Source organism: Punctularia strigosozonata, assembly GCF_000264995.1.
Source record: "Punctularia strigosozonata HHB-11173 SS5 unplaced genomic scaffold PUNSTscaffold_9, whole genome shotgun sequence".
NCBI classification, from domain to species: Eukaryota; Fungi; Basidiomycota; class Agaricomycetes; order Corticiales; family Punctulariaceae; genus Punctularia; species Punctularia strigosozonata.
In genome coordinates this window covers 950,145-969,272 of record NW_006767441.1, presented here as the reverse complement: position 1 = coordinate 969,272, position 19,128 = coordinate 950,145, and the positions used below count along the sequence as shown (strand labels likewise).

Below are 19,128 nucleotides of genomic sequence, written 5' to 3'. Positions count from 1 at the left end.
TACGCACTGACCAGAGCAAATACTATCGATACAGCAGATATAATGATACACGAACGACTGGGCTGACAATCGGTCAAACTACAACATCCTCCCAGCTCCCCCATTCCCCGCCAACCTTCCGAACCTTAACTTTCTCTCCGGCAACGCCAAAATACGCAGCACTATGCCATGCCTTCATCTCTTCTTCGCTGTAAGGACCGAAGACCTGGCCTTCTTGGGCAGTCGTATCCGGCACGTCCCACTTGTACTCGTATTTGACGTCGGCAGAGGGAGGTACCCAATCGTTACCGACTTTGCCGGATGACCGGATCGAGCGCACAAGTTCTTCGTACGTCCTCGAGTATATATCAGTATCCCCCAACGACATCAGTGTGGACGCAAGATGTGTTATATGGTCGATGTTGGAGGGCGCTGCGGATGGTTTGTCCACATCCATGCCGCCATCATGGGCTTTCCTGAGTAAACACGGGTGAGCATTAATCACGGTGAGGCAGACCGTGCCACTCACCCTTTAGGTGGTTTCTTGGCCTTCTTGGCTTGTGCACCCAGTCGTTGCAGGGCCTCCAGCACAGTTTCGCCCTTCTTCAACATTCCAATTAATTCTTGCTCGACAGCATCCTTCCCTCCTAATCGCTTCATTTCCTCCTCCTCTGCCCGGATGCGCTCCTTCTCAAGCCTCTCCCGAGCCTTCTTCCTCCTCCGTGCCTGCTTCACTTCCCGCTCGTCCATGCCATCGAGCCATTTGTCGTGTATCGCATGTTGATCGAAAGTCCGGACGTACATCCCGTCCTCGGTAAACTTCCCTTCTTCCATCTCCTCTCGCATATTGAAAGACGACAGTTCATAGCCCATACCTGCCTTTCTGCGGCGCTCAGCGTCGTCCTCGTCCTCAGGTTCATCTGATATTTCCGACTCCTCATCAGAGCCTTTCTCATTCCCGAATTCCTGGCCCTCGATATCGCCGAGCTTCAGGTATTCCTCCTTCTTTGCATCCGGTTCGTCCTCTTTCTTGTCCTGTGCTTCCCCCATCGCGAACATGTCATCGTCCTCCTCCTCCTTTGCTGGCTTCTTTCGGCTCCATACCACGCTCTCTCCCTCCTCCCCGCTCGAGTCCGAATCGTAGCCGTCTGTCTTTACTCTCCTGTTTCCCCGCGCTTTCGCGCTATCCAATTGTGCATCGACCTCTTCGGCGAAGTTGACAGGATCTTCTGACGGGTCCAAAAAGCGCGTTTTCTTGGGCGCATGAGACGATGATCCCTCTCCACGCGACTCGGAGCGTGCAGCACGCTTTTGGGCCAGACGAGGTGGCATTTTCTATCACAATTGCAATGATGAAGCACAACAAGGCAGATTTCTTGAGGGCCAGCCGATGGCTGTCCGTGATTGCAGATGCTGAGTTGGAGTGGTGTGCCAACCCCTTGTACGCGGTTGGCGCGTCTCCCCACACTCCCGCCGGTCCGCGTGGAAGGTCGACCGTTTTGGTCCTTTGTATCGTGCTACTCATGATTGTCGTCGTGGCTCTCCGCGCGATATAGACCAGATCCTTCATATAGACCCCGGCTTAGCACGAACACTGCAATTGCCCACAGCCAGCTTTCTCTCCCAAGTTCCGAGTCATTCCGTCTTAGGAGTCAACCGCATACCATTCACCCGACGGTCCGGAAGGTGTGGTACAAGAAGCTCAAACATCCTCTTAACGATCAACATGCTGGACTTGAGCGATACTTTGGGATGGGTGTCGATAGGCTGCTGGTTAGGCGCCCAATTCCCGTGCGTATGCCTGGCTTCCTATGGCGCTATGATCGCGTTCACGAACGACATTTGTACGTGACCTGCTAGACAAGTCGTTGAGAACTACCAAAGACAATCCGCGGACGGGCTCGCCCTTCCATTCCTGGCAAACTGGTTATTCGGTACGCGCACGTTCGACTGGCCTCCCTGGTTTACCTGGGTCCGCTTATACTCCGCAATTGGCAGGGGATATAACGAACCTCCTCGGATGCATCTTGACCAAGCAGTTGCCTTTCCAGGTCAGGAGTACCCCTCACCATGCCTATACTGAATCTCATATGCAATCATCCGCGTGATGCAGACGTACCTTGCCGGTTACTTCGTCTTCGTCGACTTCAGCCTGCTGTCGCAGTACTTATATTACACTCGCCTCAATCCTCCGTCAAAGCCGTACGCAAGCTACGTCCATGATCGGAGTGACTCGTTTACGGGCAGCCGTCGCGTTTCTCATGAACGCGAAGCATCCCGATACCGTACCCTCTCACATGTTGCGGCCAACGTTGCTGCCGCCGCAGCACTTGCAGCACAACAAGAGTCTCGGGCAACATCACCACATCACCGTAGGACCCGAAGTCGAACCACTGGCGACTACCTAAATCGAGGACGCTCCAACTCGCGAGTCTCGGAGGAAGCCGACGAAGTTGACGAACAGGCCTTGGCGACGCTTGCCGACAGCTTCCACTCGGAACGGGGAACGAGGGCTCGAAAGCACGTATCTTGGAGCAGGGAACGCCGGGGAGGACGGGGAGGGAGCCTTGGCCGAACTCGGCATCTCGTCTCACCCTTGTCCCCTAACATCCCGCCAGAGGAGTTGCCCGAGACCCTCGTAAATCGTGGTCGATCTACGCAACGTGCAGAAGAAGAAGAGGCAGATGTGCTCACCAACCGTCGCAATTCAAGGGCGGGCAGACAAGGCGCTAGTTTAGTATTCCTCGGTGTTTGGGCTCTGTTTGGGATCAGTCATTGGTCTGGCATGAAGCGGGATCCTGCCATCTCCCCAAGTGCAACAAGGACCGGACATGTTGTGGCTGCATCAGAAGTGCCTGTCGCCAGCCCTCCTATTCTAGCACAACCACCCGATGCCGTGGATATAACTACGCCGATCCTTGTTTCCTTCGCGAACCCCTATGACGAGTCGATGCCCCGTTGGCATGGCGAGGCTCACGATGAAGTTCCGCCATCTACGGAACGTGTTATTGGCCGCATTTTTGCTTGGGTCTGTACCACGTAGGTCTCTCGTTTGCTGTCCTTGCTCAATAATAATGACGGTTTTTATGGGTGTGTCTCAGGTTATACCTCACGTCACGACTACCTCAAATTTGGAAAAACGTAAGAATTGTTTCACGGACCTGCTCACAAGTCCGTTGCTGATACCTCCATTTCAGTGGGTTCGGAAATCCGCTGAAGTATGCAGCCTCTGCCTTCAGATAATCGGACTCGGTTGACGCTTTAGCAAATAGGGTCTCTCCGTCTACCTTTTCATCTTCGCCTTTCTCGGCAACTTCTTCTACGTTGCGTCGATCCTTACGTCGCCGAACCTGGGTAAGCCAGCACCGGAGGCAGCAGCTTTCCTGAAGGAAAGTATTCCGTGAGTCATCGCCCTCCCATCTTTCGAGTACCTCGCTCATGATTTGGATATAGGTACCTCTTAGGAAGCGGTGGTACGCTCATGTTCGACGTGACAATTGTCACTCAAACCATCATCTATCGACCGCGTCGCCCACGCCGGGCATCCGTCTCCACGAAGCCTCATGCTGCGACCGCCAGCGAAGAAGAGGCGGGGCTCTTGAGCGGAGATGCGCTCGCGGAGTCCGTCGAGAGTCTTTCGAGGCCGCGCAGAACGACCTCGAGTGCGGGCACAAGAGCCGCCGGATAGCAAAGTCTTACATATGCAATTGATTTGCTCGTAAAACATCTGTATGTTCCGCAATCTTGGGACGTCTTTGGCATACTGTAGCTGTAATATACTGCAGTAATGTGTATATCAAGTCGGTTGAAGGCATATGACGGCAAGTGGAGGGGACGTCGACTACGCAAGTGAAAGTAGTACTGCGCTGTCATATCACGCCTGAGTGAGATTTCGTCTCCGAATCTACAGAACCTCCACTAGTCAATGGTGCCGTAGGTACTGTGCACTTGCTGGCTACACTTCGCAAGGCCACTTCCCATGCATTTTCAGAACCAGGCCGATCATATACGACCTCATATTCCGCTCGCACGGTCTCGTATCGGGAAGGCAGACTTTGAAGCAGCGCTAGAGCCCGAGTAGGTAAACGTTCAATTTTCGATCGGTGGTAGACACTTGTACAATATATGTCAAAATGTAAGTCCTCTCTGCTTCAACCAAGACAAGTCCCGATTGCACTCTCCACTCACACTGGTAGATAACGAAGCTCGCAACATCGCCTCCCAAGTGAATGTATCAATCAGAAGCGCCAGCCATTTGATGCTTCAAGAATCATAGAAAGCCAGATGCCCCAGCGGAGGTTGCGAGTCCCACGACCGCATGCAAGCTTGAATTGCGAGTCCGACGTTGGACGACGAATAGGCGTTCGGGCGCGCTTCCTACGTTACGAACCTGGGACAGGTTCGAAGAGGTCCCGTTGCGTTCCCGTGGTATACTTGCAGAATCGCGAGTACGCCATAGCCTCGCCGAGACCGGACACATGTTTGCCATTGCTAGGGTCTCAGAACTGCACGGTAATATTCCACGGAGGTGAAGCCAAGTTCGAGATGCCAGATGCCGACGGTTTGCTGCAAGGGAGATGATGTCACGTGAGGAGCTCTCGCGATCAATGTCGCCGTCGCTGACGCGCGCCGGACAAGCAGGAAGAACCGAATTCGCGATGCTCCCGCTGTTCGTCTTCCCACTCGTTCTGTGCACGGCCGACGATGAGCAACAAGCCCTCCACGTCGCGGACGACATCCGCCAAATCGGTGTTACCGGGCCGCAAGTTCAGCAACCCTGATCCCCGCATATTGGTGCGCACATCAGTTCTGAGTCTCCGCATGGAGCCCAACATTAACGCTGACATTCAGCGTTCACTCGTCCTTGACTACCTTGCGCATAACTCGTACTCCAACACTGCCCGGGTATTTGCCAGGGATAGTTCTGTGCGACAACTCGACGCAGATGGAGACGAAATCATGCACGGGCATAGCGAGCTCACCGACGACAGCAGCCGTTTAACGGACGATGCACTGCAGGATATGGACAGAAGACGAGGTGAGCTCTGATTGCACCCTCGCTGGCTGAAGGCTATGAGTTGTATTCATTCCGTCGTCTGCTATAGAGATCAAGATACACCTGTTATCCGGTCGTATTGACGATGCAACCGCTGCACTGAACATACACTTTCCTTCTGTGCTCTCTTTAAGCTCAGACGAATTGGCCGTCGAGGCGACTTCCCCGTCCAGATGCTTCATCGCACGCACTGTCGATCCCGGGCACCTCGCCCTAAATCTGCGCATCCAAGCTTTCATCGAAGCGTGCCGCACCGTGCCTCTCGAATACAACCCTTCGACCGACAGCGCCTCCAGTCTATCTCCCTCATCTCACAGCAAAGTAAGGTCACTGTCTTCATGTGATCATCCGGACGACAAGCAGAGGGATCTGCTCCAGCGAGCGAGGAAATTATATGCGCAGGCGAACGCGCTGGACAAGCCGACGGATCGTGCCCGGTTCCTTGAGGAACTCAATCATGTCAGCGGATTACTTGCCTACACTGTTCCCGAGAGCAGCCCCATGGTCAAGTATCTCAGCCAAGAACGGCGTGAGGCCGTTGCGGACCAAATCAACAGCGCCATCCTGTGTATGTCATGCCGCTTTACCGAGCATCCGTGAAGCTGATCCTGACTTCACGTGGCTGTGATAGATCGTACAGGGCGGGGCTCTGTTTCCAACGTCGAGCTGTACGCTCGTTACACGACGGTGCTGTGGTCTTTCATACAAGATATACATATTCCACCAACCAGCGCCAACAAGCCTCCTGGCATTGGCACTCCACCCCAGTTAAGCCTGGCGGATTCATCCGCCCCCAAGATGCGCATGACCGGTGTAAGGAATCCAGAGGTGCGTCAACATTCCAGATTCACTGCCAGTCGCTAACGGCAATGCAGAGGCCCCAGCCCACACTGGGCTTCGATCTCAGGCAGTTCTTAGACTCCAGCACATGAAGGAGACGACACAATTCCGGATACTTCTTGACGGACACGATCCTCATCTGTAGCATACATTCGCATTTACCCTTCATTTCCTGTGTACTTCTGTCCTTTCGGTGTTTCCACGGGCTGTGGCTGGTACAATGACCTCATTGCAAAACGATTTCTACATCTTGCCAGCGACACTTCTGAACTCTATGCGAAAACTGGTCGTCCACGTAACAGCCTCGCATACCTAGAACACGCAGCCTGGTCCATCGACCCCACTCGACCCGGTCCAGCGTCTTCTCATTCCCAGCTCCGGCTAGCCACGTATTATACGAGAAATCAAGGACTTCTAGCAAGGGGCAAATGCCGGGCAGGCGATGAATGTGAGGTTGTATTGACGGCGGTAGGTCGAGTAAGGCCACATGAGTCAGCGTTGGGGGAAGGGACGATATCAAGGACACAGGCAGGGGAGTCGAAACGATCACAAGTGATTGGAGAGGTGTCTCCGCATCTCTGGCTGGCGCATCCCAGTCATCTTCTACTTTGTTGACCACGGCTTCTGAGGGCTGACCCCGCCGGAAAGCGCCCAGTCGAACCGAAGCATATGGACCGATAATGATCATCTCGCCCGCGGCGTGACCTTCATGACCCCAAAGCTGGTACAGTTTTGAGTTGCCGAGTGGCAAATGCACAGCTGCGAACCGGATGAGATCGCGCTTCATATGAGGGGAGATCCATGGTATAAGGTCCTCGGGAAACTCGAGATCATCGAAATACTCCGCTAAGACAAGACGGAGGCACTGGATGGTAAGAGGAAGTACTGCAGGTTTCTGTGATGATGTCGTGTATCCGTTTTTGCTCGGGCACTGTATCAAGCAGGATCGTGCCGTGTCGGCGGAAGGGAGGTGCGAGAACACCAAGGATAGGGCATTGGAGCGCCATTCCGGCGTATATCGGACATCCGTGTGCTGTGATCGTGATTTAACCCAGCTCCTCGGAATGGGACCAGCGACTCGCTTCACCTCCTCTTGAGCCGCGGCGGGCCTAACGGCGTTCGCAGGCTCGGCATCCACATCGCCGCCGTATATAAGAGATACGGGCAACGTCGTACTCATACGGGAACTTCCAGATGCCAGATGAGCCCTGGAGCGACGTATGTTCTGGGAATGTCGGAAATGCTCTCCTCTGCGGGTCTGTTGAGCTGCTAATTCGTGTGAAAAGGGAGTGTACACATACCTCAGAGTGTGAAGGAGTTGATTCACTTGTCGCGATGTCGCTGCATCTGATAGACCAGAGTCCCGAGGTTGAGCGTGCGGAGGACGATACGTCCTAGACATGGTTGTGAATTTGGGATTGCGCAGCGCAGGATTACGAGTCAACGTCAATCGCCGGATCAATGGGGTATCGACTCAGTCAGCCTCCTAGCGACAGACTGATGAATAATTTGTCCAGTCGTGTGCGTAAAGATCATGGTAAGGTGGACATTTCAGTGGGCGAGGTAGAGATCGCTGAAAGGTGGCGACGCCGATGTATGTAATCACATCGTGGGCGGATGCTGACAGGTCGATAACTCTGTGACCCACTCGCCCTCGCGCACGATCATCCAGTTGCCTGCACCGAAACGCTCGTATGCTAACATTCACAATACGAATCCGGTCCCGGCGATAGTTGTGTTCGCGCGCTAATCATATATCATAAGAATGCAACCATGCATATCGCGCGTAGCATGTACAAAGCATATCGTCACATAAACCTGACACCGCCTCACCCTAATCCCCGATAAACACGAGGTCAGTTCATCTGGCGGATGAGCTTGTTTATGTTTTGCTCGCGGTCACCGAAGTCACCGCCTTGGACATAGTGCTTGAACTTCCGCGTGCGCCAGCCGCCAGTGGGGTTGGAGAGCTTGAAGGGCCAGAGGAAGTTGGACGCCTGCTTGAAGTTGGGGCCAGCGGTGTAGATCTCGTGAACGAGGTCTTCGACGGAGAGGATGTCGTACTCTTTGAGAGCATTTTCGATGACAGTGTTACTGGAGAGGGGGATGCGCTGTTTGTTGACCTTGCCATATCCGCGCTTGTAGATCAGCTCGCGGACCGACTTCAGGTTGGGCTCGCTGAGAATTTCAGACATCGTTAAGAAAAGGAGCGCACACATTTTTGTTGCGACATACCCATAAGTAACGTAGGGCTCGACCAGACGGAGCATCTGCTGGGTAGCCTTAGTCACCTTGACGAAGACGCCATTGTTGATCTGCAGGAGACGGAGCAACTGCAAGATCTTGCGAGGCTTCGGCGCGATTTCGTTGATACTGTAATAGGGAAGTCATTGATTTATACCGACGCTCAACCGTGCACCGGACAACTCACCCCCGAATACGGACGACGAAGTACACCTTGGGCTGAGCTGGGACGTAGAAGTCGCCAGCAGCCCGCGCCGTGCGCTTCAGGCGAACCTCCTCCTTCTCCTTGGAAAGGTACTCCTTGACATAGGACTCGGCGCGCTTGAAGACGACCTTACGCTTCGCCTTGGAAGCCTGTCAACTATGCGTAAGTCTCTGCCCGCGAAGCATAATATGGGCAACTATATAAATCAGTCCCGAAAGATGGTTGATTGAGGCAGCTTCGCACGCAAGCGTACTAGCCACAATAAAATGTATGCATCACAAGAAAACAGAAGAAAAAGTATGGATAAGCACTGTACGTACCTTGCGAGCCTCAGCGGCCTTAGCAAGACGCTCCTCCCGAGCTTTCTCGTTTTGCTTGCGCTTCTTGAGAAGAGTCTCCGGGACTGCAATGTCCTATGGAGATATAACGTACCACGAGAGCAGCAGGAACATGAGTTAGCGTGGGCTATCTCGCCATGTTGCCTCGGGCATTGCTAAAGAGATACTAACCGAAGCGGTGGGGACGCTTCGGTATTGTATATTTGAGCTAGCATAAGCACATCGTCAACGAGGAAACATACGTCGTAGAGGGCGCCATTGGTCTTCTTGGTGGTCGAGAAAGCCGGAAAGTTTGAGGGGACAAAGACAAGGGAGGCGTGTGAATTGCTATACAGTCATAATGATGATCACGTGCGGACTGCCAGCGTATAAGACGTCGCGCTGGCAGTCGTCGGACAGCATCTTTTAACTCAAGTCTAGGGCCGGCCTTACCACATGCTGGACTGTTCATCCTAGTTGACAGTCCTTCATCTCCCGGCTGCTTATAAGAAAGGTGCACCCTTTGGCTGGCCATTCGATCTTCATGGATGAAGTCGGTCACCTGGTGTAACGACAACTTCTCTCGACTTCCCTTAGGTTTCTCTCATCATGTTTACAGCAGCCGTACTTCAGTCAATATATGATCTTCTGCTCTGTTCGCTTTCCGAGCTAATCTGAGTGAGATTATTTTCCCTGAGTGAGTCATCGCTGCTGTGACATGAATGGAGTTCGGACCTCAACGCATCATATGGCTGGCTCCTTGCATCATGAGTAAGCCTTGTAATGTAATCATCACTCAGATGAATCCCATAAAGATGTCATATTTCCTCAGGCGAAGCGTTTATAGTTCGATAGTCGCACATCAGCGCTCACAGATCTCCCCATATCGTCCCTTAATCCTCGAAGCTATGGCCAAAACCACGTTTCAACTGAACGATGGAACATCCATTCCGTGGATCGCTTTCGGAACAGGGACTGCGCTCTACAATCGTGACGCTGAGAACGCCGTCGTCCAGGCCATCTCGCTCGGGGTGACGCATCTCGATGGCGCTCAGGTTTATGGGAATGAGGACTCATTGGGCTCCGCCATCGCCAAGTCCGGGAAGAAAAGAGAAGAGCTCTACGTCGTCACGAAAGTATATAAGCTTCAAGAAGGGGAAACTGTCATTGACAATCTCAAAGGGTCCTTGAAGAGGCTGAAGGTTGGTATATCTCCGGTCCTGAGCACGGGGGGAGCTTACGCATAGGCATTCAGCTGGACTACGTGGACCTCTTTCTTATTCACAGCGCAGACTCGTTCTTCGGTCGTCAACAGGAGATATGGAAGGGCTTGGAAGCCGCGAAGGAGGCCGGTTTGACCAAATCCATCGGTGTTTCCAACTACCGGGTTCAGGACCTGGAGGAACTTCTCGCCGGCGCTAAGGTCGTTCCTGCGGTCAACCAAGTACGTTCGCTCAATATCGGGTGCCAGCACGACTGAAAAGGCTTTCAGATTGAATTCCATCCTTATGTGTACAAAGGTCAGCGGACGACCCCACGTTGTTGCATCGCGTTGGCTAACCTGTTACGCCCCGTAGCCGCCTTGCCTATATACGAGTTCGACAAGAAACACGGCATTCTCACCACCTCTTATGGCGGCCTCTCCCCGATCGTTCGCCATCAGGGTGGCCCCCTCGACAAAGTTTTGCCGGGCATTCGCGAGCGTCTGAGTAGCGCATACGGCAAGCCCGTCTCCGACGGTCAGGTTTTGACGAAATGGTTACTCCAGAAGGGTGTACTGCCAGTCACGTACGTGCAATGAGATTTCGCGTCGTGATCCTGTGTTTACCACGCATGTTACAGTACGTCCTCGAAAGCAGAGCGCATCAAGGAATTCCTCGACACGATCAACGTTCCTGATCTTACCGACGAGGAGATCAAGATCATCGACGACACGGGTTCGGCTGTGCACCATCGGGTATTCGTACGTAGCTTGACCTTCTCGTGTCTCCATGTTACTCACAAATGCACGTTCTTACAGCAAAAGTGGATGGACCAGTAAATCATAGTGTGTAAAGATACTGCCGCGGATATCAAGACACATCCCCCGTATATGTCAGTCAATTCGCGCAAGCCCTGGACTGGATGTTATTGCAGTCGCTATTCAGACACTCGCGGCGGGCGCGCTATGCATAGTTTTTGTCAATGCCTGCGCTAGATCGCTCAATCAGGCTATAACACACCCTCCCTCGGCGCGGGGACAATTGCACTTGTCTTCATCTTTGACGTCCTTCATGACCTACAATGAGCTAAGACACGGTACAATGCTGATGCGAAGACAACTATATACCGATTCCACATGTCTGCCGCAGCCCTTCCAGGTAGTCTTGCCGCACTGGCCGCACTGGACGGCGAAGCAGTTATCAACGGGGGTACTTTGCATAGATAAGGCCATGATGAGTGACTGTGTTAACTGAACTTGAAGCCACGGTTATGACTGGTTGAAAAAAGCCCAGGAAGACGCACCTCGAGCTGGAAGCGATAAGCAAAACCGAACGGTATGCCGCAATGGTAGATGCAGCGTATATAGGGCGGCTCAACGTTCACCACACCACAGCCTTCTGAGTCTGACGTGAGCTTGGGATGTGCACGTGCAGGTGAAGATTCAGCGCTTCAGGAATCAGCATTCAGACGCGCATCCGGAATACAGCAACGCTGACAAGATTTACAAAGCAGGAACAGGAACAAAATACAAGGTTACAAAGATGAAGAGTCCACGCAATCAACTGTCCTGCAATTGCTTGATAGACTCCCCAAGACTAACACCCCACTCCGACTGTTCGGCTTCTCCATCATTAACCCCTTGCTCGAATACCATCTCAGCATCCACGGGCAGCTCGAAGGATATCGTCGACGAGGATGGGCTGAATTTTCCCAACTTCGACGATGCCTTTGGTGCCGAGGGCTTACGCGTCGTATCGGAAGTCTTGCGTGTGTTGCCGCGAGACACCTTACGGCCTGTGTTAGAGGGCTTACGCTATGAAATGCAGGTTAGCATGCAGTCAAAAATGGGTCTACGTATCAGACACAGACCTTCGTAATCCCGCCGTCGTAAACTTTGAACTTAGGTAAGGCGAGCGAGGATGTGCTAGGAGACGGGCTGGGAGCCGGCGTGAGTGGCTGACCCGAGCTGCCGGAAACGTGGAGCGAAGCTAGAGGCTTGATGTTCGGCTGTGACATGGGACGGGGGGGATGTTCGTCCGGAAGGTTAACAGGAGGGAAGAGGTCCTTGGTGTATACGGTGCCAGAAGGTGGTTTCGAGATGGTAGGTTGTGTCGGGGGTGTCACGGCGTTAAGCATGGCGCACAGCAACTGATACCGAAGGAAAGCGGCAGGGTTGGACGCGACAGGTGCCGCCATCGTCCCGGAAGTTCTTGGCAGTGTGCCGCTGACAGATCTTTGCTGAACGCCTCTTGCTGGGTGTATGAATCTCACTGTGGACGGAATGCGAGCGCTCGATCCGTTGTTGTGCACAGTGTTCGCGCGCTGTAGTGATGGTTGTGCTTCTAGATATGGATCGACCCCGCGGACGCCAAGGCCTGGGGGTGGTACGGACGAAGACCTGACAAGATCCGGCCTTGTAGCGAGGTTAAGCTGCGGCTTGCGAAACGACGGGACTCGGTGTCTTTCTTGATCATTTCCATTTCCCTGTCCCTCTGCGCTCCCAACTCCCAGCGCCCGCAAATCCTCCATACTTTTGACAATTGGGAGGGGTGGAGTATCATGCAACGGCGGAGTTCGGCTTGTCGTGGGCGGCGGGGAATCTGGAGGCATTTCCCCTTGGCTCTCAGGCACACATTCAGAATGTTCGTCCGGAATAGAAGGCGAAGAGGCGAGGAAACCAGGACGAAGCGCCGGGGAAATATTGTGATCAGATGGTGGAGTCGCAGAGGCGTTGAGACGGGAGGTCGAAGAGATATCGAGGCCTGAAGGCGGAGTTGAAGCGTCAGAGTTCAGTTTCTCGTGCTTGAAGCAGGGCGAATCGGCAAGGATTCCCTGTTCACGAAGCCATGCTTCAGAACAAAATTAGCGCTATGTCGGTCAAACGTAGGAATGACGCTACCTCGGGACCGGTAGCGGAATACGAAAGAGATATGATCACGCGGGTTTGCTTTGTTTACTGGTTCGACGCTCCAGGTAGTAGGATGCTTCTCCCATGTTGGACACTCTGGGCCAAACCTAAAGGCGAACTCATGATCAAAAGGGACGAGGGTGAGTTGATCGAGACGTACCCTACGCGGACATCCTGATGCGGCAGACTGGAGGGTTTGGGGAGAGGCACGACACCGTCGTTCTTGACTGGACCGTTCTTTTTGACTTGCATGATCTTCAGGACGATGGATCCGTGGTCTTTATGGGTCTTTCTATCGGCTTTCGAAGCAATCAACACCGCGTGTCGCGGGGCCGGTATAGAACGTGATACACACCTTCCTTGACGGGGGCAAACATGAACGGCCTCTGCGTCGTTGGGCCAGTACGAACACCGTCCCTTTGAGTTTCTCCCCTTCCCATCAAGAAACGACCGGGAAAGGTGGATCCGTCGAGTGCAATGAAACCCATACTAGTAACGCCGGTACCGAGATCTTTCCAGTGAACGGAAAAGATCTGAATAATCCTTGAGAATTCATACATCGTCCTAGTGGGACATCTCGCACCTTGCCTTCGTCACCCGGAATCCAACACCGAACACGTTTGTTCTTCGTGTCCACATGAGTCTCATATTCTGGAACGGGCTTCCCGTCACAGACAATCCACGCAGAATATCCGTTGAGCGTGAGCATGAGGAAGGGCAGGGTTCGTAAGAGGTCTTCTTGAATGTTCGTTGAATGATCAAACGAGGTGTCTTCGTAGCCACCGGGAGTCTATGGACGGAAACAAGCGGATCGAAAGCAGCAGAGAGGATAGACAGCGCGGAGAAAAGCAATATATCAAGACGAGAGGATAGCAGGACGAGAGAGCAATACGATTTCGACGACTTTTAAGTGACAAGGCTAAAGAGAAGGTGGATCTGCGGGCCACAATATCAGGCCCACCGGCTAGGAGATGAGACAAAGAGGCACGCACAAGCGGGTAAGTTACGAGGGTGGCATATGTCGGTGGATTATCTTCGTCGATGTAGCAGGCATGAAGCCTTGCGATAGTATATGCTTGGTGTCGCAGTACTTTAGGCCCTACACAGAATTTCCGAACCATTGAACATGCCGACGGCAAGTGCCGGGACGCGTTCCCAAATCAGGACACGCGAGAGGGCGCGTTCGTGACCGTGACCTCAGTAGTGCTTCTCATGTTACGGGCGCGTTGGCTCCTTTCGACTGGTCAGCATATTCAACCCCGTACTGCATCTCATTCTCCTCTGTCTCCCCGAATCATGCCACCGAAAAGAAGTGCATCCACGTCCAAGCGAAAGCTGTCTTCATCGCCAGAGGAAGATCAGCCCGACACGGCGACAAAGCGCGCGAAGATTGGAGGGAATGTCAATGCCAAGGGGGACGGGTCGGCGGGCGACGCTGCTGGCGCCGGCATTGGTCCCAATGGTCAACCGACAAACAAGGTCATGCCCGTACAGATCAGGTTCCCGAAAAAAGCCGCAGGAACGCTTCGGATTGCCTCTTGGAACATCTGTGGACTGGCGGCTTCTCAAAAGAAGGTCAGCACGAGTCGCGTACTTGACCCTTGACTTACTGTTAACGGTGATTCAGGGCTTTAAGTATTATGTAGAGGCAGAGGATCCGGATATTCTCGTGTTGACGGAGACCAAGGCACGTATGGTTCAACCAACATACGCATTCCACATACTCACGGCTCTCGATAGATTAACGACGAGCCTGTCGACCCGACATTAACCAAACGATACCCCTACAGATACTGGTCAATCTCCGAGAAGAAGACCTATTGTCCGTCCTTGCACTTCGACTGTACTTCGGTTCCTGACGCGCACACCAGCGGGCACGTCCATCTTGTCCAAGCACGAACCATTGTCCGTGACAAAGCATCTCCCTGGTCATCCAGAAGAAGGGACAACAAAAGGACGAATTGTGACCCTGGAGTTCAAGGAAACATATGTTGTCGGGACGTACGTGGTGAACGCAGGAGAAAAACTGAAGGTCATTATGGCCATTTCCCCCTTGTATGTTCCTGACTTATGCGAGCTTGCAGACCATGGACGCCAAGAAGCTATGGCAAACACATTTCGAGGCATACCTGCGCTCCCTGGATGCCAAAAAATCCGTTATCTGGGTTGGTGATCTCAACGTAGCGCCAGAAGCAATAGGTAACCTGGTGCATCTTAGGCGTTAAATTCCGGATCTGACATGCGTCGATTACAGACCTCGCTAATCCACAGCGCAATTGGAACAAAACTCCCGGTTATACAGAAATCGAGACGTCTTGGTTCAAGAATGTGCTCAACCCATCTGGAAACACCGACGCAGGTAAGGCTTAGCGTCGGTCACCCAAGAACCATTGGCCTTATGCAGTAACACAGATTCAGAGCCCAAGAAGTTCGTGGATGTATGGAGACACTTGCATCCAGGCTTGCGTCACTATACCTACTTTTCGTATCGTTTCAATGCACGTATGAAAGGTCTTGGCTGGAGGCTCGACATGTGTACGTATCTCAGAGTATATCCAAGGTCGCGGTGCTACGCATCTGACCTCTTCACTCCGCAGTTGTACTCAGCGAGCGGATACTCAGGCGCGTCAAGATGTGCGAAATACGCAGCGAGTGTTACGGAGCAAGCGACCATGTACCCATCGTTATGGACATAGAGGGCGAGCTCTGAAGATGCAGAACATGGTCGCATAATATCTTCTTCGAGCAGACGAGCAATTTCAATGCATTCTGGGACACAGGAAAGACATAACAAGTGTTCCGAACGTCCGATAACCTGGAGGTGTCCAATGCCCGCGCAATTGCTCTCAATACTCGCCGAAGCTGGTGTGGCCGGTCTCCGCGGCATGTGCGCGGGCTTCCTTCTCTCCCCTGAGTCCTTTTTTGCAGATCTGTTCAAGTCAGTGCGGGGCATATACCAGATTGTAACCGAACTGACCTCGCATTTCAAGTCGAAGGTCGAGGTGTTCGTGTACGCCTTCTTCGCTCGTAGCTTGTCAGCCAGTTTCTTTGCAGCTACTAAGATCGGATCGGAGTCGCCAGATGCAATCTACACCATATCACATCCAATCAATGCTTAAGCCCCGGCGGAGTTATGGTGACTCACCACGGGAAACACAGTCTGGTGAAACTCCCCCGGCGCGTCTGGTGCTGGAGCCAGGGAAGCTGCATCATAGTGAATACCCGAGTAGATCAGGATGCATCGGTTGCCCGTGTTCGTTTCGGGCGGAGGCGTGAACTGGTCAATCCTCCCCGTTTCAACGTCCACGGAATCGATTTCGGTTGCGAACATCTTCGCGAACACGGAAAGCTCGATTGCACCTCCCCATGTGGAGGGTTTCAAAATGGTAGCGATGTATTCGGACTGAGATCGGCTGCAATAGAAGAGGTCTGCATGGATGAGAAGTGGACATGTGATCGCGACGTACCCGAGGATGGCTTCATTGAACGTCTCCGGATCTCCACGTATACCTTCGGCCGCCACTGCAACCCGTGTTCGTTTACTGTCTTCAATACTGCGACTTGCCGGGACGATGACGCACGCTGCCGCATCTCCGACGCTTTCCCGATATCCTGCCTGAAAACCAACGCGACGGACGAGAAAAGACACGAGTTGTCATCCGGCACAATCTGAGGCAGTTGTCAGGTCCTGTAACGCAAGCCCGAAAGGGGTACTACTTGCCCGGTGTACTAGGGCGCCACCTTCTGTCTCCACGAAATCCGGAGAAGCTGCTTTGGGTGGCCGCCCCAGAGGTGTGGACCTTGGCTGCGGTGCCGCTGCGGCTGGCGGTACAGGGGTTCCAAAGGGCTGAGAAGGAGGCGCAGACGCTACTGCGCCCCCGACTGCGGTAGACACGCTCCCTGCCTTCGTGTTCACGATAAGCTGATCGCCAGCCTTCAATCCGAGGCTATCGGCGGGCAGCTCCGGGATGATCTCCAGGCTGCGCGGCGGATACCCAGTCCTCACTGAAGCATCCGATCAACTGAACGGATCGAAATCGGATTCAAGGAACAAGCTCGACGCACGGTCTTGCAGCGACGGCAGTATATTCGTAGCTCGGTACACCTCCTGCTGCAAGTCCTGGACAGTTGCATTGCCGATGTCGATTTGAATGGTGGTGACGCCACCCGGATGACGGAGACGCAATGGGCTCATGTTGTCGGTCGTCGATCAAGTCGAGTACGTTGTAACAGATATCGATGCTGTAGCCTGCCGCCAATGCGAGTTTTACGTTGGATTCAATTCTGCTTCCGCGGCACCGCCACCGAACCTGTATGTAAGTAGTCTCGGACCTTCGGTGCAATCGGCAGCAAGGCATATTTACGTACTACTCGCACATTCAGCGTGCGGGGACGACTACTGATATGGAATTCGGTTTCTAACTTTTGCTGGCCCAACACGTTGTGATCCCGCCTAAAACGAGCGCCTACTTAGCCGACATGCGAAACCCGTCAAACCCGAGAGGCCACGCATGTCAAAACGCAATCACACATTTCCGTCGTTAGTTGATGCCAAAAGACGTACTTACAGATTGCTCCTCAGGATGCTCGAGCCTGTATAAAGGCGCACGGCCGCCAATACGATGAGATCGCTCGCCTTAATCCGCCCTTACGCTTTGCACGACGTTTCATGACATGAACCTCCCTGTTGCACGCGTGCTACAGTGGAAGCGACCGCGCATGCGATGGTTGTTCCTAGGCTTCGCATCTTTCATCGCCATCGTAGCGATCATCCTGTTTGCAGTCACGGTGTCTGTGGGCGGTGCTAATCTGAAGGCGATTCTCGAGAGCGACGATCCAGGAAGCTCAGGAGTGAGCTATGAAAAGCCTCGTTCAATCATCTTTCGGTCCTGATTTTGTTCTAGATTAGGTTCCTTGGACACATCTACAACATCGACGTGGATGCTCGTCAAGTTCAAATATCGTGGCTCATCGTTGGCTGCGGTGCCGGTTTCCTATTGGATGGCACGGCAGGTGTTTTGGGCGCGAAGAACTGCGGTGATCTGTCACGAGCAATCGACATCTACGTGGATGGGTTAGTGATTGACTGAACGGATGAACATCGCACTCACCTATTTACAGCGGTCAGCAGGTCTTCTCGTATGACCCTGGACTGAAACCGATCGCTGTATCGACGAACCAGGTTATTGGGTACAGTGATTGATATAGGAGTGGTCTGTAGTATCACTCACAGGCATACAGAGTTCAAGCTACGGATAGAGTGGAGACTACGCACCTTCTGAGTATCGACGGCTTTTCGTTCGTACCAAACTTTTCGCGTGGCGATCAACAGTCCGCATTCCCGTTCGATCGTTACGACCTGGAGACGACCTTCATGACCAAAGACCACAACACAAACGAAACCCTTCCAATCCTCAGCCTCGTTGCCGTAGACTCCACCCAGAATTTCGCTCCTCATCTGGTTTGGGACCTGCCCGTGATGATGAACGACGTGAACGGGACGACAACCTCTGCGCGCACGACGCACTCGCGCTTTGGTCGAGAGGCCTTAACAAAAGCATTTGTAGTGATAATCTTCGTCGTCAACTGGCTCTTGACAGCCGTGGTCGTCTGGATTACGCTGAGGGTCGCTATCGGCGCCGAGGTAGATTCCGGCATCATGCTCTTGCCTGTATCAGTTATCTTGACCATACCGGCTCTCCGAGCTTTATGGGTTGGAGCGCCTGCGTTTGGTAAGCCCCCCCCCCTCTACCCCCGGTCCGTCAGTCCTGGGATCCATCATTGACTTGTCACCTGTAAAGGATTGATACTTGGTATGCAAACCTCAAGTTGTGCCGCGCTCGCGCTGATCAAGTGCCGCAGACTCTTGCGGTCTCTTCCCGCAAATGGTCGTAGTGGCTGTTTGCTCGGTTATCCTGGTCATCTATGCCGGGTTGCAGCCCCCGAAGGATAGCGAAGACAGTAAGGACAGCAAAAACAAGGACCAGCACACTAGGGGGGTCCAGGCTCAGTCGCACGGTGATGAGGGGGCCAGAAACAACGCTCCCGACGATCGCGAGAAAGGACCGTTAAGTCCTGGGTTCGTCCCTACGTTCCACAACGCTTGAACAGTTGCTTTCTCCCGCACAGATAGCTTTAGTTTCTTGAAAGAAACATTGGAGAGAGAAGAGCCACACAGTATAAGCGATGTGTATAGTATGCTTGCATATAGCGAAACCATTTGGAGGATCTTGGTCTTGTGAAAGACTAGAAAAGCACCACTGAGCATCTTGGTCAGGTGACCGACGCGTGACATACGTAGCCGCGCAAGGTCTCCTCTTGCGGCATTCGTTACCGCCTCGGTACCACACAGCGCGCCGACAAACTGCGCGAAATC

General features: G+C 53.3%; 9 protein-coding genes across 9 annotated transcripts; 4 read left to right on the top strand and 5 right to left on the bottom strand.

The window, feature by feature from the left end:
* Positions 1-2: 2 nt before the first annotated feature.
* On the bottom strand, positions 3-1,371 carry PUNSTDRAFT_104899 (uncharacterized protein). The gene is made up of 2 exons (XM_007385511.1): positions 509-1,371; positions 3-455 (listed from the first exon to the last, which is right to left on the bottom strand). The coding sequence occupies exons 1-2, from the start codon at positions 1,309-1,311 to the stop codon at positions 74-76; spliced, it is 1,185 nt and encodes a 394-aa protein (XP_007385573.1). The 5' UTR covers positions 1,312-1,371; the 3' UTR covers positions 3-73.
* Positions 1,372-1,705: 334 nt separating this feature from the next.
* On the top strand, positions 1,706-5,899 carry PUNSTDRAFT_71295 (uncharacterized protein; the record flags this gene model as incomplete). The annotated part of the gene is made up of 11 exons (XM_007385510.1): positions 1,706-1,770; positions 1,840-1,913; positions 1,978-2,030; positions 2,093-3,018; positions 3,081-3,120; positions 3,177-3,197; positions 3,252-3,379; positions 3,433-3,641; positions 4,787-5,017; positions 5,085-5,603; positions 5,667-5,899. 11 exons carry the CDS (start codon positions 1,706-1,708, stop codon positions 5,897-5,899), a joined length of 2,499 nt encoding a protein of 832 aa, XP_007385572.1.
* A 202-nt stretch (positions 5,900-6,101) lies between these two features.
* Positions 6,102-7,277, bottom strand: PUNSTDRAFT_70493 (uncharacterized protein; the record flags this gene model as incomplete). The annotated part of the gene is made up of 2 exons (XM_007385509.1): positions 6,102-7,125; positions 7,177-7,277. 2 exons carry the CDS (start codon positions 7,275-7,277, stop codon positions 6,102-6,104), a joined length of 1,125 nt encoding a protein of 374 aa, XP_007385571.1.
* A 324-nt stretch (positions 7,278-7,601) lies between these two features.
* On the bottom strand, positions 7,602-8,921 carry PUNSTDRAFT_121436 (60S ribosomal protein L7; the record flags this gene model as incomplete). The annotated part of the gene is made up of 6 exons (XM_007385508.1): positions 7,602-8,053; positions 8,111-8,248; positions 8,307-8,473; positions 8,645-8,737; positions 8,834-8,849; positions 8,905-8,921. The coding sequence occupies 6 exons, from the start codon at positions 8,919-8,921 to the stop codon at positions 7,732-7,734; spliced, it is 753 nt and encodes a 250-aa protein (XP_007385570.1). The 3' UTR covers positions 7,602-7,731.
* Positions 8,922-9,492: 571 nt separating this feature from the next.
* PUNSTDRAFT_89467 (Aldo/keto reductase) lies at positions 9,493-10,907 on the top strand. The gene is made up of 6 exons (XM_007385507.1): positions 9,493-9,843; positions 9,897-10,085; positions 10,134-10,161; positions 10,219-10,429; positions 10,484-10,604; positions 10,662-10,907. Exons 1-6 carry the CDS (start codon positions 9,550-9,552, stop codon positions 10,680-10,682), a joined length of 864 nt encoding a protein of 287 aa, XP_007385569.1. The 5' UTR covers positions 9,493-9,549; the 3' UTR covers positions 10,683-10,907.
* A 1,486-nt stretch (positions 10,908-12,393) lies between these two features.
* PUNSTDRAFT_127047 (uncharacterized protein) lies at positions 12,394-13,461 on the bottom strand (the record flags this gene model as incomplete). Its single annotated transcript, XM_007385506.1, has 5 exons — positions 12,394-12,693; positions 12,744-12,859; positions 12,913-13,051; positions 13,108-13,285; positions 13,336-13,461. Coding segments are annotated over 5 exons (858 nt in total), but the record flags the coding sequence as incomplete, so codon positions are not given.
* A 555-nt stretch (positions 13,462-14,016) lies between these two features.
* On the top strand, positions 14,017-15,462 carry PUNSTDRAFT_121434 (uncharacterized protein; the record flags this gene model as incomplete). The annotated part of the gene is made up of 8 exons (XM_007385505.1): positions 14,017-14,327; positions 14,380-14,439; positions 14,493-14,574; positions 14,624-14,784; positions 14,837-14,951; positions 15,007-15,111; positions 15,165-15,287; positions 15,350-15,462. The coding sequence occupies exons 1-8, from the start codon at positions 14,049-14,051 to the stop codon at positions 15,460-15,462; spliced, it is 1,038 nt and encodes a 345-aa protein (XP_007385567.1). The 5' UTR covers positions 14,017-14,048.
* A 136-nt stretch (positions 15,463-15,598) lies between these two features.
* PUNSTDRAFT_71813 (OTU-domain-containing protein) lies at positions 15,599-16,947 on the bottom strand (the record flags this gene model as incomplete). Its single annotated transcript, XM_007385504.1, has 7 exons — positions 15,599-15,669; positions 15,726-15,840; positions 15,898-16,165; positions 16,220-16,274; positions 16,334-16,421; positions 16,483-16,757; positions 16,818-16,947. The coding sequence occupies 7 exons, from the start codon at positions 16,945-16,947 to the stop codon at positions 15,599-15,601; spliced, it is 1,002 nt and encodes a 333-aa protein (XP_007385566.1).
* Positions 16,948-17,426: 479 nt separating this feature from the next.
* On the top strand, positions 17,427-18,859 carry PUNSTDRAFT_144789 (uncharacterized protein; the record flags this gene model as incomplete). The annotated part of the gene is made up of 6 exons (XM_007385503.1): positions 17,427-17,603; positions 17,657-17,826; positions 17,874-17,942; positions 17,994-18,484; positions 18,554-18,565; positions 18,615-18,859. 6 exons carry the CDS (start codon positions 17,427-17,429, stop codon positions 18,857-18,859), a joined length of 1,164 nt encoding a protein of 387 aa, XP_007385565.1.
* Positions 18,860-19,128: the final 269 nt, after the last annotated feature.

Coding starts and splice junctions, on each gene's coding strand:
- PUNSTDRAFT_89467 (XM_007385507.1), top strand. CDS start 9,550: ATGGCCAAAACCACGTTTCAACTGAACGATGGAACATCCATTCCGTGG. Junction 10,086..10,133: donor TCGTTCCTGCGGTCAACCAA/GTACGTTCGCTC, acceptor AAAGGCTTTCAG/ATTGAATTCCATCCTTATGT. Junction 10,430..10,483: donor AAGGGTGTACTGCCAGTCAC/GTACGTGCAATG, acceptor CGCATGTTACAG/TACGTCCTCGAAAGCAGAGC.
- PUNSTDRAFT_104899 (XM_007385511.1), bottom strand. CDS start 1,311: ATGCCACCTCGTCTGGCCCAAAAGCGTGCTGCACGCTCCGAGTCGCGT. Junction 456..508: donor GCCAAGAAACCACCTAAAGG/GTGAGTGGCACG, acceptor GTGTTTACTCAG/GAAAGCCCATGATGGCGGCA.